The sequence below is a fragment of the Condylura cristata genome, unplaced genomic scaffold (assembly GCF_000260355.1).
Source record: "Condylura cristata isolate star-nosed mole 26May11 unplaced genomic scaffold, ConCri1.0 scaffold00027, whole genome shotgun sequence".
NCBI lineage: Eukaryota > Metazoa > Chordata > Mammalia > Eulipotyphla > Talpidae > Condylura > Condylura cristata.
This window is the reverse complement of record NW_004567128.1, coordinates 3,700,682-3,727,674: the sequence shown is the minus strand read 5'-3', so window position 1 is coordinate 3,727,674 and position 26,993 is coordinate 3,700,682. Positions and strand designations below refer to the sequence as shown.

The window sequence follows — 26,993 nt, the reverse complement described above, 5'->3', positions numbered from 1 at the left end:
TCTTTCCCCAGCATCAAGTGGCAAAAGTCAGGCCCTCAGGTTTGACACTTACTCGCACAGCTGGCGTCTGGCATGAGCACGTGGCCGCTGAGGCAGAAGCACTTGTAGCTGCCGTGTGTGTTCACACACCTGTGCTGGCATGGCCGGGGCTTTATGCCACACTCATTCACATCTGAGGAAGGGCAGTGGGGAAATGGGGAAAGGTTAGCCGAATGGGCAAATACCCAGATGCAGGGCTCGACCCACGGGACCACGCGCCTTCCCCACTATCACTCGCGCTGAGGATGTGGAGCAGATGGGGTGACCACTCACCGCTGGGGGAGCTGCAAGGGGGCACCCCCTTTGGGAAAGGGTTTGACAGAAGCTACTACAGCTGCAGATGGACACATCCATGCCCTAGCAATTCCACTCCTAGGTTTGCACCTAACAAATAGACGCTAAAATGATCATAGTAGCACCGTTCTCAATGGCCCCTAAAGGGAAAGGACCCAAGTCCCTCCCAGCCAAAGGATGGCTAAATGACTTGTATAAAGTCACGTGTCACTTGACAACATGTCAGTGATGGTGGTCCCAACAGCTGTCCCATCTGGCCTCAGGGTCTAGTAGGCTATGCCATCTGGATCTGCACACTTACACTCCAGGATGTGGGCACAGTGATGAAACTGCCCAGCGACTCATTTCTTAGAACATGATCCCATCGGTGAGTGACTGAGGACTGCACTGCCCCGATGGAATGCTACATCCCATCGGTAAGTGACTCGGGACTGTACTCCCTCGATGAGGGCGAACACCATCCTGAGGAGCGACAGTGAGGAATTTCACACGCATGCTATCGAGTGGCAGAAGCTGGATACAACAACTATATTCAAACTAGGCACAACTAATGCTAGTCCCTGGGGCAAGAGGCCCAGCTAGGGTTCTCTTGGAATGGCGGGCGGCTAGAGGCGGGAGCACGGGGCTCGACGGGAGACCAGGATGCTTCTGCGTCTTGATCTGCACACCAAGCACGCGGGTGTTTTGAAGATTCCTTCACTGCCCGTGTCTGCTGGCCGCACAGCTGCGCATGTGCATCATGAGGTGACAGTGTCCCTGTGCTGCCCCACTGCTAACTTTCCCAGCCCCGCGCTGGCCCCTGCGTCTCTCCAAGTTGCCTCTGCTCATTTCCTGCTAGAGGGAAGGTTGCCAGGCAGCTTCTGGGTGGGGAGGTCAGAGGATCATTGTTATCCCACGTGAAGGTGTTCGGGAGATGTTCAATGAGAAAAGAAGGCTGCAAAGCTGTGTACAGACAGATATGAAGCATGTGAGGAAAATACATTGATAAAGCTGGGCCATGCTGTAAACGCTGACAGTGGTCACCTCAGGTGGCAAGTGACTTTATTCTCTGTGCTGTTTGAAGAAAATTTGCCTTAAATATGACGGATGACTACTTTTTATTAACATTAAAAAACAACCAGAAAAGCAAACTTTAAAAGCGATGACGGTAGAGGCTTCTGTCTTTGGGAATGGGGTCGTGTGGGCGCTTCCTGTCCTAACCCCCCAAGAAGGGTCAGAAAGGGGGAAGTGGCCAGATGGCAGGGATGCCCAAGGCAACAGGCAAAGCAGATCCTTGCAGAGAGAGGAGCGGCCGCTGCTTCTGAAGGAACCTCAGTCTGGGGCTTTGCCCATGCTGGGCCGGGAGTGCTTACGCCTGCTGCCCAGCCAGCCACCTGCATCTGCACCACTTCACACTCGGGCACTGGAAACTGCTGGTGAGACATAGTGGGGGAGCAGGAATACCCCAGCACTCGGCCTCACTCAGAGGTGACTCACTCCTCCCTGGAAGCAGCACCTTTGGGGCAGGTCTCAGCTGGAGGCCGGGGCCTGGCTCCCAGGCTCGGGCAGCTGGGTGGACTTTGATCTGGCTGCCCAGGAGCAGGGAGGCTGGCGGGGAGGGGGTGCGGAGCAGACTGTCCCAAACTGCAGCCAACTGGATCACTCCCGCGACGATCTTATTTTACTGGGCCTGGAAACGGTGCGTGAAACATCTCCACTCTAGTCCAAATCTCCTCAGAAGGCATCTTAGTACAGAAGCCAAGACATATGGAAAAATCCCCGGGGAGGGAGGCAGCTGAGTTATGACTTAGGACAGCAGAACTCCACGCTGCTGCTCCCTCAAGCAGTTGGATCTTTTCGGTGTGGATCTGTAAGAGCTGGGGTAGGAGAGGGGTGACTTGGAGGTGGCCCTGGGGCTGCAGGCTGCAGGCAGGCAGCTCAAAGAAAGGCTACCACAGTGCACGCCACTGGCCCCTGGGCTTGGCACCAAGGGCTGGTGGAGTAGGGTGGCTCCCTGCCTGCTCGTCCCTGGAACTCTCCTCTTCCTTCTAGAACCGGAGAGCCTTTCTTACGGGCAGCTGAGATTGCTTTGCTGCTCTTTGTTCAACTGTAGCACAGGACTGAGGATGCTTTGGTAGGACTGCAGATTTCTGCAGGCCTGGGTCTCGCGACCTCAGTGCTGCAAAGGCAGAGAGCTGGAGGACTGGAACGAGCGTGATTCATGAAGCCTTGTTTCCCTAAACGAGAAAAGCACTCACACTAGGGATGAGGTTCAGAGTCGAGCTGGCTTTGTATGTGCCGACAGGCCGCGATGCCCACGGGAAACATTTCTGTTTGTGCTATTAGAGAAAAGGATTTTGAGGAGCCATGGTTAGGGAACCATGGTTAGAACTATGGTTAGAATAGGGATGTCGCTTTTTAATTTATAGCCCTTTGCATAGTGTTTTTGTTGTCATTGTTGTTAGTAAAAACAAGCATCACTGCAGTAGCAAATATCATCATAAAAATAATTTCTTTAAAAAAAATGCCTATTGGTGATGGGAAACCCACGGGGATTACAATTGAGATGGAAAATAAAATGTACAAAATGATGTAAAAATAAACTTTTGTAATAAAAAAAGCCTATTGTGGAGCATCTTGACAAAACATTAGAATGACTTATAATTTCTAGAAAGGACTGGTTGGAAAATCTAGTTCTGACACCACTTTCAGTCGGAGGTTCAGGCTCAGCTCGACACTACCTGAGCCTGACGTCACTCTAGCCATCGCTCCAGAGAGCTTGGGCTGGGCTCGCACCAGCACCCCGTTCCACGGTACTGACCTTGACTGCAGGTCTTCCCGGTGTATCCCGGAAAGCACCGACATTTGTTCGGTCCCACGCACTCACCAAACTTGCATCCAGGTTCACAGGCAGCTGTGGAAGGAAAAGATGTTTTGACGATAAAAGACCAGGGGAGGTGAGTGAGCACGGCAGAGGCAAGCTCGCCAACCCCCGCGGTGGGACCCAGCTCCCCGTTTCTGGGCCGGACCTACTGCAGTGTAGTGAACACCGCAGCTTCACCCCGCGGGATCGGGCTGAAGCGAGACTTCCCTGGAAAGGACATCGCGGTCCAGCTTCTTTGTTCCCTTGCTCCCGTCGGATGCCCCCCAAGAGTCAGGCACCGACACCCCCAGAACATGCCACTCTGCATAGGGCGCCTGGTCACGCTGCTGCCTCCTGACACAGCATCGGTCTACACGCCCCATCAGGCCCCGGTTTCTCCGTGGCCTTAGCTCGCTCTGCTCCCTAGACACGGGCCACGCTGCAGCGGAACCAGAGCAGCGGCTCGCGCTTGGCCCGCACACACCTCCTGCCCCTCCCCACCCACTGTGGCACATCCGGGGCCTCTCCCCGCTCTCCCCTCCCACGGAAGATACCCTCCCCATCCTTCCATCCAGCCCCTCCTTCCAGAAGCTTTCACAGCTTTCTCCCCTCGCCTGCGCACTGCCTTCAACTTGAACCGCACCGTAGAACTGATTCGGCTCCATCGTATTCAGTAACGACACACACATTTGGTTTCCTGGACTTCTAACTACTATCTGATTCAAAGTGCTTTCAGATCAGGGACTGAGACATTCGAATGTCTTTGTTTCTCCTGCAATACTTAATACTGTCATGAATGCAGCGTCTGTAAGGCTTTTCAGAGAGCAGCACTTGTGGCTCTGAATGGGAAGTGAGCAGGTAGGGGGAAGTGCTTCCCAGACACGTCTTCTACTTTTGCAGACAAAGGAAACAGAATTTGATTTCCAATGTTCACTTTGTTATGGATGTGCACTTGGGGATGCCGTCTGAAATGTAGATATTAGGAAATAAATCTTTTACTTTTTTAAGGCTCTGAAGACCTCTGACCATTCCCTGGAAAGTCATTTTCAACACAGGCCAAAGAGGAAAACCTAGGACCGATGCCAAAAAGAACACAGGGGAAATGGTGAGTAATACCCTTACGGCTGTGAGGTCAAAACTCCAGAAAGCTGTTCTCAATTTGCAGGAATTCTGGGTCAATGATTTGAGCAGCCAACGGACAGCACGGGCGGCTTGGTTGCTGAGATGGTCTGCGGCTTCAGTGCGCTGCAGACAGACAGCCCTCTCCTCCACTGTGGCGTATCAGTCACAGACAAGACTGCCCCATCTCGCTAAGTCACGTGTGTGTGAAGGTTAGTGACAGCGAGTTGAGCAGACCCTGCCTGGGAGCAGACTCAGCAGAGCTGGGGCCAAGAGTGGGAAAGCCCGCAGGGGACCGAGGAACACAGAGGCGGGGTGGGAGTCGGGGGTTGGGGGGGAGAGGTGAAGACCAGGGCAGCTGGGACTTCACAGGCTGGGGCCTGATGCTGCAGGCTGGGGCAGGTCGACAGCTTTCTCGTCTTATGGCCACACAGCTGCGCTCTGGCTTCAAAATCGGAGCCCTAGCAATCAAGGGTGAGCACCCTGTTATTTGCTGCTTTGGGGGCATACAACTTTACTATCAGGAAGGGCCATGAAAAGTGGCTGGAACACGATGCAGACCCAGGCATAAAAATCACTGCACGCTATTAACTTGAACGTCTGCCTGGGCCCGGGCTGGGGGCAGTGGTGCTGGCGATCTCCTGAGCCTGCCGACCTGGCCGAGATGGGCACTTTGCTTGAATGCTCTGAACCTGCTTTCTCAGCCTCCTGCCTTCAGGTCCTTTGCACGCATGGCATTAAATCATCCACGAAGGCACTGAGAATGCGAAAGGCCGAGTGTGCCGTCGCGACTGCTCTGCTCTGGTTACGCAACAGCTCTTGCAGACAGCGAGCTCGCCCTTGTTTACTTACCAGACACCCAAGTTTTATGGCAGTACGTGTTGCTGAGGTTCGTGCGGCTGGAAGAAAGATTCCAAATCACTTGTCCCACGTGTTTTTTTTTGCCCTTTTCCCACTTGACTGACTTCAAATAAAAACATCTTCGGTAGTGGTGAGAAAAAGAATGAAGTCACATTTCGTCCCTCACCACCGGGTGCGCTAATGGACACAAGCATGCAGTGAGATGCTGGCCCTTGCCAGCGGGCAGCAAGTCACAGGCGTCTCCCGCACTGCAGGTGGTGCACCCATGCCCTGGGCTCACTCTCTTACCCCCGGGAGTAGGCACTGCTCATGGGGGTGCAGAGGCAGAACAGGGGCCTGAGTGAGCTCAGCCACCTTGCCCAAGGTCACCCACATCATTCTGATTCTCAAGACAAAGCCCTGGATGTAACTCGGTGCATCCAATCACCGTGCTTCATCCTGGCTTAAATGACAAAGACATCGGGTGTGTTCTAACTTCCTGTAGTTAGGTGGCACATGAGGATCTTCAAACGCTCTTTCTGCTATCTTTGTACTGTTGTCCCAGGGCATGGAGTTGGCGGGGCTGTTGGCTAAGAGCGCGCAGGGAAGAGTGACTTAATGTCTTCTGATGCTTTGTGGGTTTCGGATATCAGCACGCTCCACTCTCACCTACGAGTGTCTCACAGGCTTGAAGCACTTGGGGAGAGGCTTGGGGCAGGGTCACAGCAGCACAAAGAAGGTGGCAAGCAGCCTTAGCCTAAAAAACAGCTCATGCCTTGGTGCTTTAGTTTAGCATCCAATAGGAGCCACGCCAAGGCCTCAAGTGAGAGGGGTGTGAGGTCTCCTCTCTGCTGCATTTCACAGATAAGAGGCTCAGGCACAGGGAGGCCAGATTCCTGCCCCGAAGGAATGCGCCTCAGGCCTGGCAGTCAGTGAGGAGCCAGGGTTTGATTCCTCTGCAGCCTGCGTGTCAGTTATTACAGAAAGTCAAAGAACGAAGCTATACAAGTCCCCGTCCCTCCCAGAGCATCTGAGAAACAATGTCTGAAGCAAATGATGGTTCCTTAGTTTGAAGTCTGCATGAAAGTCTCAGAAACAAGGTAGAAATCTTGCCATAGCGGGCCTCCCCTGAAGCCATCTAGAAAGTGGTGCAAGGGACTGGAAAAAGGTGCGTAAGAAAACAATAAAGTAAATGGCTCGCTCTTGTTTGTAACTGAAGCCTCCCAGGTGGGTGTCAATGTTCAGAAGCGTCGTCCACAGAAGTCAGTGGGGAAGATGATCTCTAGAAGGAGGCACGTGCTGGCCAACTCGGTTTCCTCAGATTAAAACAAAGACAGTCCCAAACAACCCAGTCAGAGTCAGTAAGAGAGCAAGGAGCTTGTGGGCAAGACAGTTCCACTGAAACACACCCCATCGAGGGTGACGGTGGCAGCTACGTTTGGAGGGCAAGAGATCCCCAGGACCCAGCCCATGGGTGGGGTGGTTTTCCATGTCCCTCTGTCGGGGAACTCACTGGCAACTTGGCGCCAGCTTATGATGTAGACAAAAGCCCATGTTTCCTGGCCACTGCTCCTCACTGAGTGGTCTGCACTCTTAGACAATTACCTTCACAGACGCCCCGGCTGCTCTGTCTCCATCCATAGCAGCAGGCCAGCTTCACCCCATAGTGACACAGCCCAGGCTGCAGGGCCAACGCTGACAAGCCATGATGCCTCGCACTGTGGGACAAGAGCCACAGTTAGCACGGACAAGACAGAGAGGGCGACAGAGACCCTTCCCGGCTCCAAACTGAACAGGAGTGAAGACAGGACCCTGAGGAACGTCCACAAACCTGCTGCTCAGGGCCAGGCCAGAATTTGAAGGCGGAAGTTCAGGTGGCCTTGGCCGCCCTCCCTGCCACACTTTCCTGATCGCCAGCGTCATCCATTTCTTTCTCCACAGGGTGAAGAACATTGGGTCACATAACCTATAGAACCGGGGCACATGCGAGTGGCCAGAGATTTAGGTCTCAAATCTCAGCGTGCCAATCAGATCTGCCCTGTCCACGCCCACGTCAGGCAAGTGTGCAGATGGGGCTCCCTGGCCCTGTGGGGTGTCCCGGGCAAAGTGATATGCTTTTACCCACAGGCCGCCTGGCCACCATGGACAAATGGGAATCTCCACAGGTAAGGAACAGGAAGTGCTGGAGGGGCGTCGCGACGCGGAAGCTCTGGCTGGACAGTGGGGGTCGCATAGCCCCAGAGCTGGCTGTCGTGGGTTATAGCCAGGGTGCATCCTCATTCCTTCTGCCTCTGGAAACACCATTTTCTAAGCTCTATACTCTTAGAGAGGGATGGAAAAATGCTTTTCCACAAAGGGCCACACAGTAAATAGTTTAGGCTTCCGGGACCTTCAGGTCTCAGTCCAAGGCAGCCGTAGGCAATGGGCCACAGAGAGGTGCAGCTGTGTTCAATAAAACTTTATTCATGGACACTGCAATTTGAATTTAATATACTTTTCATGTGGCATGTAATAGGGGGTCTTCTTTTGATATAGCATTAACCATTTTAAAAAGTAAAAACCACCCTTAGCTCATGAACCATGGAAAATCAGCAGGCTTGACCTGTGGACTGTCTCAATCTGGACTCCTGAGACTCAGCCCTGGTGCCATGTCTCCCCAGGTGGGCCATGCTGTGGGTATAGCTGGTGGCCTGCTCACCTCCTTCCTGGCCTCGTACGGGACAGATTTGCTGCCTGATTCTGGAAGCAGAGAAGTTGGACACCTTGTGTCGGTCCGGGGCTACATCCCTCACTCACATTAAATCCGCTGGAAAGTGTTTTCCGGTCTCCTGAGCAGACAAGGCAGGCACAGTGGGCCCAGCACTTCTTGCTGTGGACTGAACTTTCCATGGGATAATCATATCTGTGTCAAGGTCAGGAAGTTAAACCACCTGGCGCTTTCCTTCAAGGGCTGCTTCTCCCACCAGCTTGGTGACTGGGTTGAGAGCTGCAGAGGTCTGGCACATTTTATGAACCAAGAACACTCAAGGCAAGGATGACTGTATTATCCACTTTTTCTTGAGCTGGACTTCTTTTTCATCCTCTAGTGGGATCATGGCGCAGGGTTTTCAAACGCTACAGGACTGACAGATAAATCGTTATAGTTGGGGGGCTGCTCTGGGCATTGACGGTGTTGAACAGCATCTCTGGCCTCTACTTACAGATGCCAGGAGCACTTGCCCTTCCAGTTGGGAAATGAAAAATGTATCTGGACTTTGCCAAATCTCCCTTGCGAGGCAAATTGTCCCGTTAGGCATCACTGCTGAAGTGAAACACTGATCCAACTTTACCATATTCCAAGTAACCTTAGACACAGAGAGTGATGAAAAAGACTCACTCTTTGCTCTCTAAAGTTCACAGACCACTATATACAGAAACATGGTGAGTATCATTGCAGAGGCCTCAGAAGATTTGGGCAGAGAAATACCGCAGCCATTGGTCATCAGCTAACCCAGATATTTCTAGCCTTCTGCAAGGACACCACAATCTTGATATGCTTTGCACATAACTAACAATTCCCAAACAAGAAACCACAAGCTACTGGACACAAAGTGTGTCGACTAAGTCTACACAACGGTGTCCTTAAGAATCTTTTTTTAGCTTTTTAAAAATTGAGATGCAATTCACACACCATGAAATGCACACATCAGTGGCATTTCATATATTTACTAGGTTACACAACCGTTACCACAATCGAGCTCCAGAACATCACCATCATGCTGAGAAGAAAGTGCACCCCACTCCGCCCCAGCTACCACAAATCGTCATGACTTGGGATTCGCCTATTTTGAACATGTCACATAGATGGAATTGCTCACCCTGTGGTCCTGATGGCTCGGGCTTCTTTCAGTCAGCACACATTCAGGCTCGCCGTGCTGTGCTGATTTCCTGATGCCAAAAGCCCAGCTTAATCCCTCATAGGGTATTAGTATGCAGTGAACACTGTGGTAAGTGCTGGGGATACAGAAATGCACAGGGAGTGAGGGGCCTTGAGGGTGAGCTTTGAGGCGAGTGGGCAGGGTAACAGAAGCCCTAACCATGGTCAGTTGGCTGTAGAAGCTTAAAGCAAAGAAGCAGTCTGGATGAAAGGGTCCGGGTGTTCTCTCTGAGGGTGCTAGCTTTCAGTGAGACTGAAGATGAGCAGGGTTCAACGGCACAGCGTGAGTAGAACAGACACTATGGGCAGAGGTGGCAAAACTAATGTCGGCAAGAGGAAAAGGACGCCGGTCTTCTGGGGGAGGGTCTGCTACAAGACCAGGAGGTTGGGGCAAAGGGATTGGAATGGGCAGGGGGCAACACAACACTGGGGGGCTCCGGAGTCAAGCTGGGTTACGGGGGTATATAGCCTATGGCGGTAGACAGCACTGAAGGGTCTCAGGTAGGGAGCTTTGATAAGATCCCCTTTTAAATATCATGGCGACAGTCTGGCAAATGGACTGGACGGGGGCAGAATGGAAGCAGGGAAAACAGTTGGCTTGGAAGAAACATCTAGTCATTCCTGCTGGAGCAGGAACAGTGGCGGTCAGGAGAAACCAATGGATGGAGGTGGACCATGAGACCTGGGCATGGATTAGAATCATTAGCCATTCATTCACTGAAGAAGCGTTTATTGGATCCCTACAAAGTATCACGTACTGGGTTAGTTTCCGGAAGTTCAGCGGCAACCAACAGGAAGTAAAATGTATGCCTTCATGAAGATCATCTTGTGGTCAACGGAATGCGAGTGTGGGACGTGTGATGGGTAGAGGGCAATGTTGGGCTTCTGGAATGAGGACTGTGGCTGCGGGAATAGGGGAAAAGATGAGTTCTCTTTGGGACATGCTGATTTTGAGTGCTCATTAGCCAGCCAGGGGAGATGCCTAGTAGGAAGCTGGACAGCTAGGTCAAACGGGAGCTGAGGAGACTGGGAGAGCCAAAGACCACCATGCAGATGAGAGGTCACATTTTGGAGGTTTATAAATGATACTTTGTACAACGTCAAAAGTGATGACTTGGGAGAAATTAATACACCTCAGAGTTCTCGGCTTCACCTTCTACCTCAAGGCAAACATGTGAAAGCAAGAAAGCTGGGGAAAGGCTTTCCCTGGAGAGTTGTGGGTGGTAGTCCAAGGAAGGTTTGGCAGAGCTGGGTGGAGAATCCTGGGGCTAAAGTCAGCCCTCAGAGGAAAGTTCTATTTCCCGCAAAAGGTCTGGCCTTGGCATCTCTGCCATGCTTGTCCTCAAGGACCGTGTGGCAGGAGCAGCCTGGGAAGGAGGCATGGCCTAATGACCTAGCTCCAGCCACAGTCCTGGCACCTGGACGTCTGCAAGGCACATTGTCGTGGCTGCAGTTCTCACAGGACTTTCCTTGTTCACCTTCATAGGAACCATTTTCCCCATAAGGGAGATTATCATAGGATTTCATCCAAAGGAAAGTGAACTTAGACATAAATCATTTCCAACCTGTCATCTTATTACTTTTTCTTAGAGCCAAAGGGGCAGGTTTACTGTGTACAAAGGGAAGGAGAAGATGATGTTGCCCAGACACAAGCACGCCAGAAGAGCTGCCGCTGCTGTTCTGCAGAGGGAAAAGGATTGTGTAAAGGAACTCTTGCACAAGCACAGGCGGGCAGGAGAGTTGCGCCGACATGTCACCTTAAACCTGAAGAAACTCGGCCCAGGAAAGACTGGATGGCTTTGCATTAGAAGTCAGAGGGGAACAATCTGCTCAGGTACTCATCCGCCCACCTCTCCATTTGTTCATTCAAAATGATTAGGTAACTGCACACGTCAGGCACTGGACGAGGCACCGAAACCAGAAGCAGTGGGAGCAGCCTCCGCTGCAAAGGACTAACAGTCCGGTGAGGAGGGCAGCAAACAGAGAAGGCTACCAGAAGATGACACCCATGTACCCACATTACCACAACTCCCCAGGGAAAGCCTTTCCCCAGCTTTCTTGCTTTCACATGTTTGCCTTGAGGTAGAAGGTGAAGCCGAGAACTCTGAGGTGTATTAATTTCTCCCAAGTCATCACTTTTGACGTTGTACAAAGTGTGACAGATCAACATTTGGGCCATCAAAAACATAATACAGGAAGACTTCTTTGCCACTCTGAAGAATTCCTTCCCCAGCTGCAAATGCATCTTATTACAACTGTTGGGAGAGATGAAAGATCCGTCATTAAATCTAGTCCTATGCTCATGTGTTTAAAACATAGAAACAATAGTTGCTGGAGAATCAACAGATGACCGGAACTACAGAATGGCTTCAGGCAGTGACACGAGTCAGAAAAGACCGGCGCAGCATCCAGAGGGTGAGGTGACATGTTCTATGGGTCTTCCTAGAGAGCCGAGCAGCTGGGAAGAACACTGTAGAAGACACCACCCCAGAACCCTGCAAATTCCTAAATGGGCAAACGCCTTCAGCTAACGGGTGTGCTGACTAGCGGGTGTGCCCTCACCCGGTTTTGAGAGACAGCTTCAAGGGGACAGCCACAAATGGCATTTTTTTCTGGTTTCTTCATCAAATTCTACATCTGGTCATAAAAACAGAAAACAGTTACAAGGGGGGAGATGACTAGCGGCTAGAGTTGCTAATAATTGCTTGCTGATTGGGAGATGCCAGAGGAAACTGATTTATTACAGCAGGAATCCAGTTCTGCATGCTATGCTCGCCAGGTTTTTTTTCTTTTTTAATGCGCATATGCAGCTATTTTAAAAAATACGGACAAGAAAGAAAATGAATTATTAAAATATTCAAGTTGAAACATTATTGAGGGCAAGAAAGGAATCCAGCATGGCAAACATGATATTAACAACAAGAGCAGAGGGCCCTATTTATACAATCTTTCTGAAACTGCTTCAAAGGCTTTCACTTCTAGTTCTTGCAGGACAACGCAGTGTTAGCAAATGCTGCCAATGACTTTCTCAGCATCGTCTCCTTCTACCCCCTTACTCTAATTCCACACCCACTCACTAGCTTTCCAGTCCCTAATTCGACAGCTCTTTTCTTTTAATATCTGGTCATGAACATTCTGGATAAGAGACTTAAATTATTAGGTTAAACTATACAAAACGACCGTGTGTAAGTTAAAAATGGCCAAATATCTGTAATTTCTTATGTCACAATTTAATGATTGTAGAAGCAAAGGTTAAGTGTTCAAGTCCAAAGTGCCCTGAGCAGACTTAAGCTGTACTTTCCAGAGAGCCTGTCAGTCAGGAGAGCTCACGTGATTGGCTCTGGCCAACAGGAAGCAGGCAAATCACCACCGGGCCTGGTTCATCAACTCAAGAGGAGTCTGCGAACCCGGAAGCAGAGGGAGGATGGGCGAGGCTCTGTGTGCAGCCCCACAGCTGATTCTGTCAAACACGCCTTGGAATTGGAGGCAGGTAAAGAGATAAACTTTCACTGTGTTTAGTCAGTGAGATTTGGGGATGGTTTGCTGCACAAGTTAATTTACCCTGATCAACACAGGACTTCAGGCTCCCCTAGTGGCGCAAGGGATTAAGTCTCAGCACTACGAAGCTGCAGCCTGAGTTCCATCCCTGGCTGGGGAGTGACCCACAGGGCGCAGCAGACCTCTCCTGACCCTCCCACTGTTCCCCTCAGCAGTGGGTTTCAGTAGAACCACCTGTTCTGTTCGCTGTCTCTGGTGAATCGTCTCACCCTCGCAACCCCCTGCACACACACACCTTTGACCTCTATCCCAGTTTTTCTACAAAAAGAAAAAAAATAGTATTTCAAGACATTTCTTTTCCTAAAATATAGTATACACGACTTTTTCCTTATATGTGAACCCAGGCATAAAAACAATCTTATGAAAGCTATCAGCCTGAGGTGAATTTAGTTCCACATTTAGTGAAGCATGCATTTTAAAAATTGTATTATTATTTTTTAAAGATTTATTTATTTGTGCATACAGAACTGGGGTACAGGCCAGAGGCTCAGGGACGGTGAGAGGCTTCACCAGAGACAGAGTGGGGAGCAGAACAGGCAGATCGACGAAGTACACTGCTGAGGGGAGCAGCGGGCGGGTCAGGAGAGGTCTGCTACACCATGTGGTCACCTCCAGCTCAGGCGGGAATGGAACTCATGCGGAAGTGGCTTTAGCTTCTCAGTGCTGTGCCACCAGGGAGGGCCATAAAAATTGTATTTTTTTATTGTGTTTTCTTTGCATTAGTTTTCTCTATCTCCTCATTGACATCATGCTCCTTTACAACACTAAGTATGATTTAGGAGTAGGCACCCCCTTCTCAGACGTGGGTCGCCACACCCGCCACAGAGCAACCTCCCACCCTCGTCCATCAAGTGCCTCCCCGCTTTACTCCTCATTCTCCCCACAGGCAGCTTCAACGTTTTCCCTTTCGCAAATCTCTCTTCCTGGAAACCAGGTCTGGCAGGTAGAAGGCCAAAGGAGCCCAGTCCTCAGGCGGTGACGTGTCGATGCAGGTGAGCAAGTGTTTGAGCTGAGGAAGTCCTGAGCTTCAGGAATCAGCTAAGTGTGGAATTACCCAGAATTCCTTTAATGCATTCTACAACTTGATGTCTACATTGATCAAATTAATCAGAAAACCGTTGTCTCCACAGCTGGAGTTAATTTAAAAACATTCCAGGGATTGTGTAAGTAGTATAGTATTTCTTCACGGGATTCCTTATTTTCTGCAAAAGTATACCGTGCCAGAATTCTTAGTATACTTGTTTATGGTCAGGTTCCAGGAAACTGCATGATATTCTCCAAGACAAATTGAGAAGTTAAAACTTCTTTTTGCTGATGTTTAAATCTTGCTGAACAAATGAAATACATTTTTTCCTTAACAAGGATAATGGGGTCCAGCCATGGGGGGTTTGCTCTGGCTTTCTGTTTTGCTTTGTTTTTAATCACAGCTCCCGGTATGGCAAGTCCGTGGTATCGAACCAGTGAAGACTCACTCTGGATTCCCATCCATTCTCTGGAGGCAGAGCCCAAGTCCGTCAGGCCAGGGATACCATGAAGCCCGGCAACCTTCTGCATGCATAGGCATTGAAGAACACAGTCAGACATGCCCCGCTGCCAGCATCTGGGTACCAATGTGTGCTGACCTGTCTTCCAACTTCCCATGCCATGAGTGGTAGGCAAAACCTGGCACTTGTCTATTTTGCTCATCTTCCAAGCTCAGAAGTGCAATGGAACTAGGGTGAGGGAAATGTCTTAATTTGGGTAAGTGGTTTATTTAGGAGCAAGGAGCACCATCGGTAGGAGAGTGAGAAGTGAGATAAGGAAGGGGAGGCAGCGATGACGCCCTACGAAGACAGCCTCATTCACTCATTCATTCATTGACAATGAGCTTGGGGAGAATGACAGCAAAGGGTGTTAGAAAGTGGGCACAAACCAGTCAAGTGGGGCTTTTTAATCAAAATTTAAATCGAATGGATGGAAAATCATTGAAAGACATAAAGGAGAGGGTTGATGTCGGGTGATTTATATTTTGAGATGTGACCCAGAGAGGAAAAGCCAAGAAGCAAAGGGAAGCTACTGTGGGGTTTCGGGTGACAGGTGACAGGATGTGGCTGGGGCTGGCAGGGAGGAGGGAGATGGGCTTGAGATTCGGTCTATGAAAGGACGTGGCGCTGGACTGAGCGAGTACAGAGGGAACGAGTTGTTAGGAACGGTGCTGTGGTTTTGGCTTGAACCAGTTTGGATATGCTCTTGGGGTGGATGCTGAGGTGTGGGGAAGCAGCTCTGGGAGTTGAGGAGAGTTTGGCGTGGCTTGACACGCAGTGAGATGCCCTGATGAGGCGGAGGGTGCTGCAGCGGAAGCCCGGGGCTAGTCTCACTCGGAAGTCACCCACTGGCGGATGGCACTGACAGCTGGGCGGAGAGGGTCACCTGGAGAGAGGAAGGAATGGGGCAGAGACCAGTCTCTGGACATCCAGCTTTTACAGAAGAGACCTGGCAGAGGGCCTGAGGAGGAGACAGGCAGGAGATGGAAAACCAGCATGTTTTGATACGCTTTGATATTCCTCTTTTTGAAAGGTGAAGCTTAATTCACCTGCTCTTAAGTGGGCTAGACTTCCCGTGAGGAAACTCTAAGGGAGGGCGGGGGACAGCTTCCCAGACGTGGGCAAAGGTGGTATGGAGGCCTCCTCCCGCTCTCGGATGTGCCGGCTGACGTGCTGAACGCAGTCCTATGGAGGGGTCCACACGATGAAGGCCTGAGGCTCCTGCCCACAGCCACGCGAGTGAGCCACCCCGGAAGCAGATCCTCCGGCTGGCCTCAAGCTTTCAGTCGCCTGAGGCCCTGGCCGCCAACTTGAACACCTCCTTATGAAAAACCCCAAGCGCCTAAGTTAAGCTGCTCCCGAATTCTCAGCTCACAGAACTGTGATATGAATAAATGTTTTAAGCACAAAATGCTGGAGTATTTAGTAAAAGAGCAACAGCTAACTACTACAAGCAAAGGGAGAACTTAAAAAGCAGGGTGGAGATCTTTGAAAAGGTATTTGCAGGCCCTCCCTGGTGGCACAGCGGGTTAAAGCACAGCACAAAGAAGCTTAAGCCACTTCCTCATGAGTTCGATCCAGGCCTGCCCCGGAGGAGATCCACATGGCGCGGCAGACCTCTCCTGACCCGCCCGCTGCTCCCCTCAGCAGTGTACTTCGTCTATCTGCCTGTTCTGCTCCCCGCTCTGTTTCTGGTGAATCCTCTCACCCACTGCATCTCTGGCCTGTACCCCAGTTCTGTATGAGTAAATAAATAAATCTTTTTTTTAAAAAAAAAGGTATTTGCTCCTTTGGTATTCTGATTTTCAAGTTTGCATTCATCATTCTCGAATCTGAGAGGCCAGAGCTTATAGACACACTATTATTATGTACCACAGCAAAAAAAAAAAAAAAGTGCTACCAATTAAACTAAACCATGGCTCCATTCCCTGAACAAGTCTTCACAATTGTGTGCTCATTCCAAGCAGGACTTCGTCTTTACAATCAACACAGAGCCCGTGATGTCTGGTTTTGCTCTCCAATTCTTTCAGAACAGAAACAAACTCCTCAGCTTGCCATCCGGGGCTCCTCGCAGCTTGGGGTCAGCCTGTCTTCTGTGCTCTTAGCAGCCCTGGGGCTCGTGACGACAGGTGTTGGCCAGTCCACTCTGTTTTGGGCCAATGTCTTTATTCTGCAGGAATGCCAGGCCTCCCCTTCATCCGTCTTTACGCCTATGGCCATTACTTCCAGTTGCACACTGGACTGCTTGCCTTTACTGTCCCGTCCCTCTCCTATTGACCCTAGACGTATTTGCTATGAAACTTTCTCTGTTGGAAGGAGCCAGCTCTGCTTGTGAACAGGGTAGACTGTAAGACCAGACGCTCCCTCTCCAGCAGCTCCACCCACGACTGGCAGCAGTACAAATACTCCAGCTCCCTGTCTTCATAGGCTGGCAGCCTACTGTCTTCTAGAATTTCCCACAGGATTCAATTACAGTTGTAACTTACTTTGATAACACTTCTTGACCTTCTGTGCTACACTAGTAGATCTGCCTGGGGTCACCCCACAAATAAACTGTACACACTCGAACCCCAGTCCCAGAGCCTGTTTCTGAGACAATGTGAGCTTAGAGAGGAGGAAAAAGTGTCGGAGGTAAGGGTGGTGTGTGAGGGTTTCCCACTTGTTCTACACACGCCCCTTGACTATGCTGCACAAGAGTGAAGTGCAGCGGGCTCACTGGAGACAGTGTGTGAGAAAGCACTTAGTCAAGCTCAGCTCTATGTATTCAAGTTTTGAGGGGAGATAAGTTTGGAATATTGGAATATTACAGCTCTTGGAATGAGATGAATTTAAATGCAGCTACTGGGAAATCATCTAATTTCAGTTTCTCCATCCCATGGGCAAACAGACTAATGCTATTTCTAAGGCACGAGGAGGAAGTGGACTGAAATCCCATTTGCAAAGAGCTGACACATAGTAGGGCTCCACAGTATTTGCTGAACAGCGATATGATTGATGAAGGCTAGAGAATATACTTCTTACTTTAATGTTTACGTAATCGTGACTTATGCACAGAAAGGACATACAAATAGGACTTTAATACCCTCTGAGCCAATGAAACTAACTCTTGAATGAGGTTGCTTAGCAACAATATCTATGCTGTCACTATACATCTCAGGGTTACTTATTCATAGACACACTCAGCTCGAGTTTTCAGTATATTCCCACAAATTATAGCTTAAGGCCAACTATTCACCAATTACTCCATCATGTTTTAAAAAAGAGCCCACAAAACTAAGAACAGACTTACAGTTCAGGCCATTCATGGGAGGCTGAGTAATGGTGCTCCCAAAGGGTAACACCTGGAACCTGGAGCTGATTTCTTTATATGGTGAAAGGGATTTTGCAAGTGTGATCAAATTAGGGTCTTGACATGGGAAACTGTCCTGGACTATCTGGTGGGACCCATATCATTGCCAGGGTTTTTATTTTTTGGAAGGGATAAGGTGACTAAGAGTCAGAGGAAAGGCAGGGTGATGAAGGAAGAAGAAACTGCAGGGGTGCTCCCATAAGCCAACGATTGTTGGAAGCTTCTAGAAGCTGTAACAAACAAGGAATGGGTACTCCCCTGCAATTTCCAAAATGCACCAGCACAGCCAATACTTTAATTTTAGCCCTGTAAAACTCAATTTGAACTTCTGACCTCTAGAACTGTAAGGGAATAAATTTGTGTGATTTTAAGCCACTAGGTTCCCAGGACGTTGTTACTAAGGCACTTCCATTGTAGTACGGGGAAGACTCAATTCTCAGTGGAGGGCTTGGTTTGCAGAAAGCAGGCCTGACCACGAGTGCAGATGCTCAGCATGAAGCCAGTCCTTCTATCATTGTTCTTGTTATTTTTGTTTGACCTCAATGGAGAAAAAATGTAAAACAGAAATACATTCAAGTAGGGAGTTGCTCCAAACTTGGGTGTGAAGAACAGCAGAGTGAATAACACACTTATCTTCTATGTCAAGGCAAAAAGGTGGCAGTGTTGGAAACTGGAACACTGGAGTGAAGTTTAGACCGACAAATATTCTAGAACAGCCCTTTTTGGCAGAAATGGAGCAGTCACGTGTGACCCTGAAAATATTCTTGGAGCCTTATGTTTTGATTGTGAAACAGGTGAAATTCAATTTAATTCTGCATTTTATCTAATACAGTAGATCCACATTGTCATTTCAACAAGTAATCAATGTGAAAAGATTAGTGAGATGCACTATGCTGTTGGTTTTTTTGTTTTCATACACAGCTTCAGATGCCCAAAGCTTCACACACTGACATACTTCGGGCGCATCTCAATGCCAAGTGGCTACATTTCAACTGCTCAAGATAGCACAGGGGCTAGTGAGTATCTGAGATATTGCATTGGGCCAGGCCGTCTAGAACCTCACCTGAAGACATAAACAAGTATAGGGTGTATGCCGAAGTCTGGTGCTTAAGATCAGGGAATACAGGCTGCTAATGACTTAATTCCTCCACGAGGGTGGCTTGTCCATATACACTAAGCACCCTTTACGAGGCGTATCATTTTCTCAGTGGCTAACATTACAGCACAGTGTTTCAAAACAACTGGTACTTATATTAGAAATCCCTAGGCAATAGTTATCACCTAAATTGTGAAAGAGTAGGAAACCACCCAGCAGACACACGTTTCTGCAATGAGAACCTTGGCTTTGTCAGTGAGACATCCGTAACTTGGAGCCTAGCGTTGATTTTGTGTGGTTCCTGGGCAATCTGGGAAATGGGGACCACCTGACATGTCCAAGTATGTTGGGCAGATAATAGACATACCCATCGTGTCAACAAACCACTTTTCACATACTGGAAACTGCAGAACTGTTATATGGATTCTCTGTTTTCATATACTTTGGTTTCTAAGGGGGATTTTAGGCTTTTACTTTCACTTAGTGGTACTTTGAAAGCAAAGCTCCCAGGGGCTGCATTGCTGACGGCTGAAGAACTCTTAATTCCATCGCTAAGTACTGCTTGGACTTACTCAAATGGGCTTTCTAGCAATCCAAGAAACCAACAGTAAAGGAAATGCCATTATGAGCCAATTGCATCTGCTACATTTTTATCATGAAAAGGAAATTGAGGGGCTTCCCTGGTGGTGCAAGGGGTTACGCGGCAGCACTATCCCCAGCCACTGTGGCACGAACTCGATCCCTGCCCAGGGAGTGACCCACATGCTGCAGCAGACCTCTCTTGTCTCCCCACTGCGCCCTCAGCAGTCTGTTTCAGTAGATGCGCCTGTTCTGCTCCTCACTCTGTCTCTGGGGAGTCCTCTCACCCTCAACCCCTGGTCAAAACCCCAGCTCTTGTATACAAAAATAAATAAATCTTTTAAAAACAGAAAGGCAAAGGAAATCAAAATGTTCGATCACACAGTCCAAGCACCTGGCCTGTGTTCTGTTTGAATCTACAAATCCCTTAATACTGTGACTCTGATTGAAAGATTTTTTTTCTTCTAAGTCAAACAAAGAGAGTCAGGCTCACCTTTTAGAAACCTACACCAAACCAAGACTCTGCCTGTTTGCCCGGGAACTCTTGCCTAAGAAAACTGTAGCAGGACTGGGTTCTCTCAAATCACTGCTGGAGGTGATTCTGGCTCCTTCTCCCACAGGGGACCTCAGGCATCCTCCAGAGACAGTTTTGGTTGCCACAACTGGGGGGTGGGGATGGCTACTGGTATCTACTGGGGAGAGGCCACTAAAAACCCTAGAGTGGACTTTCCCCCAATAATAGTCTAGTGCAGCCCAAAAGGTCGCCGAGCTGTGGTGGAGAAATCCTGCTGCCTGCGGAGGCCAGAATGCAGGACGTCACGCGGGAGAACCAGGAAGCCTCTCGCAGGGGAGAGGCCGCGACTGCACCCGCCAAGAGCAGACTCTGGGCCAGACCCCCAGGTTTTGGAGACGCGCCATCACTCCCTGGCTGTGCTTCCTGAGGCAAGTGACTTGACCTCCCTGTGCCTCCCATTCCTGCCCTAGCAGAGGCTGTCGGGCTGGTGCCGGCCACACAGCGCAGTATGAGCACGGATGGGCTCAGAGTCCTGGGCCGAGGGGCAGCGCCTGACCTGGAGTCAGGGGGTGGGAGGGTGCGCGCACTAAGTGGCTGCTCACCTCTCCAGACAATGGGTTCAGGGCTGCACAGAGCCTGAGCCAGGCAAGGAAAGGGGTTCCCTCTAGGTACCGCCTGGCCCAGGACACTCGATTCCATCTGACGAGCGCCTCCTTTCTTTCAGCTCCTTGGCCTGAGTCAGAAGGGCGCTGGGTAAAGGCCCCTTGTCTCCCGTCCGTTTCTGTCCCTCCTCCGCCCCCTTCCCGTCCCGCCGATAGCACCGACAACCAGTTGGCGCCCTAGTGGAGTGGACAGCACAAAACTGCACAGCTATCAGCCCTGGCCAGGCACAACCCCACCCGCACAGTGGGTGCCCGGAGACCACCATCCCGCACCCGGAGGAGAGCGCACCCAGGAGCGGAGCGGCACCCCCACCCCGGGCGGCCAGCGCGGAGCCTCCTCATCCTCCGGGCTCAGCCTGGTGGGGCGCGGCTAAAGCAAAGTTCCGACAAAGGGGTGCAGGAAGGAAAGCCCTTGGCGCCTGGGGCCTTGGTCCGGGTGGAATCCCGCTCCGTGCGCGGACACACAGGCACTCACACACCCCTTCCCCGGCAGCGCCTGGCGAGGCAGGAGGCCAAGGGAAGGGGTCCCCGGGGGAGCGATCGCCAGCCAGCCACTCACCTGGCCGCGTTCCCTAACCCACCTGCCGCCCAGGGCAGCAGCAGGGCGAGCCCAAGCGCCCAGGGCAGCAGCATCTTCGCCGGGTCTCACTCCACCACCGCCTCCCGCTCCTCTGCCTGCGCCCCCTCCGGAGGGCGCGGGGTTTGGGGCGCAGCGGGGTCGCCGCCTGGGCTCTTCCCGGGGAGCTGTTCCGACAGGGACGGGAGGTCTGGCCCTGCGGGGCACCGGCGGCTCCGAGAGAGGTGGGGACGCCCCGCTGGAGTCGCGGGGCTCTTTTCCCGGTGCAGCCTGCCGGGGAGGGCGGGGCGGGCCGTGCACATCTGGCCGGACCGCCTCCTGCAGGACCCGCGCATCCTCTGCGCTCTGCTCACCACCTAGAAACCCCCCCCCCCAGCTCACTTCACACAGGTCAGAGCCACCACCACGGCGGCGCGTCTGTTTCGCACTTTGAACAGGTTCCCTGTTACCTGCACTGGAGGATTTAATAATGTAGTTGAGATGTCAAGGCAGGAAGCAAGGATGTCGGCTGAGAATGACACTCCTATCTTACTTCAGTTTAGCTTTCCACACTCTGCTGGGTTTTCTCTGACCAACTGCAGAGCCTGGGCTGCTGCAGCTTGAAGGTCAAGTTGCAGGTCACCGTGCAATACCGGGCTTATTGGAGACAGCTTGCATACCTGGGCCAAGATGCCACCGGGCACCCATGGCGCCCCTGGCCCCCAGTGGCAGGCCATACACGCAGGTGGCCCGGATAGGCTCCACCGAGCAGCCCAGGTGAGTGGTGGGCTCTAAGGTCTGGGTTTTGTACTTACACTCTGGTGTCCACATCAGGGGAAATCGCCCGAGGAGGCATGAGCTGAGCAGAGCCCGCTGTTAAGCCGTGCGTGGCCCGTCAGCGCAGAAGTGAATGGCTCACTGGCGTCAGAGCGTCCCTCTGCACACTCACTCATACGTGTGCACACTCGCAAGCTGTCCTGACAACTGGTCATGGTAGGATGACCGTGCTTGCCTTCACTCCCTCCCTGCTTCACACCCTTTGGCTTCGTGGTGTGCAAAGCCTACGCCCCAACTTTGGCTTTGGACCTGGCTGGTGACTTGCTTTGATCCAAGGCCCAGGGCAGCAGCTAGCCAAGTCGCCGGTCCCAAGCCAAGGGACCCGGGAAGGCTGTGCCGCCAGGTGAGAACATGTTAGGTAGAAATGGCCACATAGAGCCAGGTGTTTCTAATAGCCAGGCCGGCGCTGCTGACTTTGAAGAGACGGGCTCCTTAGGGGGTCGGACTCCACTGGACAAAGGGAAAATAGGCTTTGATCAGAACCCATAAAATTGTCTGCACCATTTACAGGACCAAGGTTTTTTCCAATTTATTTTCACTTAGCCCCCCACGTGGAACAGCTGTGATAGGGTAATTTTTGTGCTTTCTGCGTGTATACACATAACACACACATAAAATGTACAACGCTTACGACGTGTCTGGTGCTGAGATCCCAAAAAGATACTGAAATACCAGAAGCAAAGCACTGTCAGATGGAAGAGCTGGGTGGGAGAGGGTCACTGTCAGCTTCCAACTGTAAGGTCAACACAGCGACTCAGGGTGCCCCCTTTAAGAGCCAATTCTGATCATGTGGCTCTGGATTGACCACAGGGACCCCAAGAGAAGCCCATGATGCTGGTCTGGGAACAACTGAGCTTTAGGCAGCACACGGGGGCCAGGTGAGTGCTTTGACACTCCCGATGCCGGGGCCCACCTCCAGACATGCTCTCGCCTGCGCCACGGCTCCCCACCCAATGGAGTGCCAAGCCCGAGGAGCTTTGATCGGGACCGACACCGACATTTTGCAGATGAGAAGGCCAGCTACAGCATCCGCTCGCCTTGGCCAAGGTCACACACGGGCTGAGCTCCTGTCTCTGGCTCCGACATGTAAGCCGCCTCCTCAGACATCCTGATGTTCTTGGGGGCCACTTCCACTGAGGGAGGAAAGAGCCCCTCTCTATTCTTCACCTTTGATGGCAACTGTCACCCGGTGACATCTAGAAATGGATGTTTTCCTAGTCTGTTTCTTTCCATTTCTTCTTGTTCCATGAAAGGAATTAATGAAGAGGTGCAAGGCTCTCAGGGAAATCACCGCTAAGTTCTGTTGGGGAAGGGGTGTCTTGAAATAGTGAGGTCTATGTTTTTCTTCTTTTGAAGCCCATCAAGGACCCCCATTCCTGGAACTCAACTACTTCCAGTCTTCCTTCCTCTCCTCCCTCCCCCTTCCCTCTTTTTTCTATTCTTTCCCTTCTTGCTTGCTGAAACATTGATCTGGAGCCCCAGAAGGCACCAGGCCGCATACGAGGCAGTGGGATCACTCGGAGGTGTGGACACAGACTGTGCCTGATTCTTCCCCAGTGACACATGCTTCTTGACCATCTGGTCTTCTCTAATAATGACTCTCTTAGGGAGCAGGGGAGAGAACCAAAGGCAAGGTTAAAAGATAAAAAAGTGGTGCCTCCCTGCAGGCGCGGGCGTTCAAGAGCACTGTCAAGCTATCGCCAGCCACTGTAGCAGGACTTCCATCCCTAGCCAGGCAGACCTCTCCTGCCTCCCCGCTGCTCCCCTCAGCAGTGTACTTCGTGGATCTGCCTGTTCTGCTCCCCACTCTGTCTCTGGTGAATTCCCTCACGGCCCCTGCACCTCTGGCCTGTACCCCAGTTCTTGTGTGCATGAATGTCTTTTTAAAGAAGAGAGGGAGGGAGAAATAACACTTGCAAACTTCCAGTTATCTAGGAAGTCCCGGGCGGGAGGCCCAGCAGTTACTAACCCCATGTTGGACATGAGAGTTCCAAGGTGGAGACCTTAGACGTTCTCCCCACAAGATGAATGTTAACAGCTACGGCTGTGCCTGTTAAACAATGTGCACAAGTGCCAATCACCGTGCTGTACACTTGAGCAAATACGTCAATTAGATCTCAATTTTTAAAATGACACTGATTTCCTCTTCCCTCGAAGCATTACCAGCTCTCAGAACTCCCCACTTGATAACCAAGGAAAAGAAAGAAACTGATGCTTCTAGAATGCTGATGAAACGCGAGTTATTTTGTGCAGTAATTATGCACTCTTGACAACACTTGGATAAGTGTTTACGCCGTTTACAGATGAGGAAGGTGAGGGTCAGAGCAGTGAAGTATCTCATCTAAGGTCACACGTCAACGCCATGAAAAGAACAAAGATTTTGAAGTCAGATGTCACCGGAGATAATTTTTGTCACCCGGCTTCATCCTTCGTAGCTGGGACTCAGCCTGCTGTGTGTGTGTGGTTGGGTCAATACTGAATAATGTTTTAGTGTAGGGAGTGTTCTGTGAGGTTTAGGATTACTGGCATAAATGTTAACGGAAGAACTTCACGGGACTGTGGAACCAGGGAAGGCGACAAAGTCTCTGGGCTCTGTACATATAAGTGTGTCTCCCCTACTTTCATGAATCACTTCAGGCAGTGACTTCTCGATGGCAAACCTAAATCATGTAGTCAAGTGCGGCCATCACTGTTACATGGAGTTGATGGCTGGTAGCTGTGTGGGTGATATGGACATGGGGTGGCGCGGGGACAAGACGCGGAGGGAGAATTCCACAAAGACACAGGCTCTGTCTGATGTGACTGTCACGCGCTGGGCGCCACCGGTCAAGCAAAGCGGAAGGCCACGCTGACTTGCATGTTCTCATTTCCCACTCGGGTCTCTGTGCTCCCCTTGTCTTGCCCTTGTGGTGCTCTGTCGCCCAGAGTGCTCTCATGCCCGGCCCTTGGGCGCCCCTACGCCCACACCTGTCCTGCTGCTTGGCCTCTGGTTTGCCGACAGGGTGCGGGCAGGTGCCAGACTACAGCTCCTGGCCCCTGCACGATCTGGAGCGCTGGGCGAGGACACAGTTCTTTGCAGACTGGTCCACCATTCCCCCTCCTACAACCGGCTCCCCACCAGGCGCTCCTTTCAGCGCTCACCTGGATAAAGGAGGGCCTGGGAGGCCTCGCACCTGCAGGGCGAGCGGAGCCACCACAGAAGCAATGGCGTGCCGTGTCATGGTGAGAGGAAAGCCAAATGAATCCCTTCAACTGCTGCATGAGCGAGAAAGTAGCTTTGATTGCGCTGAGCCACCGAAAATGGGAGGACGCTGTTGCCGTAGCTGGACTACCCTGGCCATCACATAAGAGCCTGCCTCCACTACCTGATGCAGAACGCAAAATGATGGGCAGGATGGTGAGTAGCTAACAGAAAAGGCAGGAAGGGTAAAGTCCAGCTTGGAAAGTGGACAGAAACCAAGGGGGTAGAGGAAGCAAAAAACACCTCAACACTGGCCAGATGCTGCCATGGCCGCTGCCCATCTGCTATTTCTCCAGGGAAACCACTGATGGAGCACGGGTCACTGGGAGGGCGTTTCGGCGCCAGCTCCCAATTTAGCCCTGCTCTGTTGCCAAGCCCTTCGCGGAGGCACCTCCACTGGCCAAGCTTAGGCGATAGGAGGCCAGCTGTAGCGGCCAGCCACCAGGGGGACCGACCTTGTGCCTGGACCGGGGCTCTGGTCTAGCCTCTGCACTGCTGCTGTTGGGGCTAGATCAGCCTTTGTGGGGTGCTGTCCTGTGCACTGGGGGAAGCTGACCCACCAGGTGCCCACAGCTTCCCTCCCTCTGCGGTCACAACCAGTTGTCTCCAGACACTTCCCAATGACCACACGTGGAGGAGGGGATGTCAACAAGTCCCCGCTTGCAACAACCGCCATCCACTCCTAAGGGACCCCAGCAGCTGATCCGGGGAGGTCTTGTTGATAAGACTGAAACCCTGGCTGCAGATCTAGGGCGGGATCTCAGCGACAATCGGAGGCATCAAGCAGGTGAGAAGTGCCCCGAGGGTGGACTCACAGCCCCTGATACTGTAGAAGACAGCACATTTTCTAGTTCCACCCTCGCTTTTCTTTTTGTCCTCCTGCCCCTCACCACTGAGGCCCAACGGTGATTCTATCAATGCAGAGGCCAAGATCTTGCTCTTTGGCAGCACCCTGTGCCCAACGCCTGCTCCGCACCCCCCACCTGTCAGTGTGGGGTTGTCAGAGCAAGAGAATGGGGGCACCGGCCCAGTGATCTTTCTGCACCCCTGCCTATCTTCATTAGAACAAGGGTTCATGAGAAGAACTTGTAAAACCCAGTGAGCAGATGCTCTCGGGCCGCGCTCTGTCTGGGGCAGGCCCTGCTCCACAGCAGGGTGCTGGCCGGGAACACCTTCTACTCTGAGGGTTCTGTTGCCACTGATGGCAGCCAGAAGCCACGGTGGACAGGCAGTGGTGACCCAACACCCCAGCCACCTTGGCCCTCATTGGGAGAACGCAGATGGGTTCCCCACAGTCCCCCACCCCGGCTCCAGGTGCCCAGAGGGGAGACTGGCTCGAAACCTTACTCTGGTGGCTTCCGCCTCTGCCCTCTGTCTCCCACCCCCCTGCCCACGCCTCCTGGGATCTCCCCTGTGTAACCTACTGGCCTTCACCTGCTTTGTGTCTGGGAGCCCTCCAAGATACCTACATGCTTCGGTGGAAACATTTTCCACCAACTTTGAGTTCTATCTCATGGCAGATTTGGTAGGGGCTCTCCTTTTAAGTCCATTTTATACAAGTTTGACTGTATGTGTGAATGCTGGGCTCCTCATGGCTCATTTGAAAAAGTGGGGCACTCTGTCCTGTAGACGAGGACGAGCGTGTCTCTCCTAGTCTGACTACAACCAAGTACATAAAATCTGCCAGCTCCTTGCCTGCTCCCACACCTTTCCTTCACTGAACTTCTAAATGTGTGCAGCTTTCTGGGCGGTGTGAAAGTGAAGAAAACACAGCTTTTAAATTTTGTTCTCATTCCAACAAAGCAGACTATAATTCCCTCCCTGGCAGATTTGTGATGTATTATGTACATTTCAGTATTTCCTTCCTTTGTCAAACTCATCAGACTACCGGGACAGCAGAGGCAGGAAGTTGTGGTAGGAACACAATGTGATCATTATTGTATGTTTTCTATGTATAGTCATCTTTGCTAAACAGAAAGAAAATACATCATAGTATTATGTTGTAAAATAATCTTCAGATTCTGAAAA

General features: G+C 51.3%; 1 protein-coding gene across 3 annotated transcripts in view; it reads right to left on the bottom strand.

Moving 5' to 3' along the window:
• EGFL6 (EGF-like-domain, multiple 6) overlaps positions 1-21,151 on the bottom strand; it is a 39,930-nt gene extending 18,779 nt beyond the window's left edge. For all 3 annotated transcript variants that reach the window (XM_012730283.1, XM_012730285.1, XM_012730284.1), the window contains exons 1-4: positions 20,891-21,151; positions 6,740-6,852; positions 3,134-3,226; positions 53-172 (exon numbers count right to left, since the gene is read on the bottom strand). In XM_012730283.1, coding sequence (XP_012585737.1) covers positions 53-172; positions 3,134-3,226; positions 6,740-6,852; positions 20,891-20,964 — 400 coding nt within the window. In that variant the 5' untranslated portion in view covers positions 20,965-21,151. The remainder of the gene's footprint in view (positions 1-52; positions 173-3,133; positions 3,227-6,739; positions 6,853-20,890) is intronic.
• Between the last annotated feature and the right edge of the window lie 5,842 nt (positions 21,152-26,993).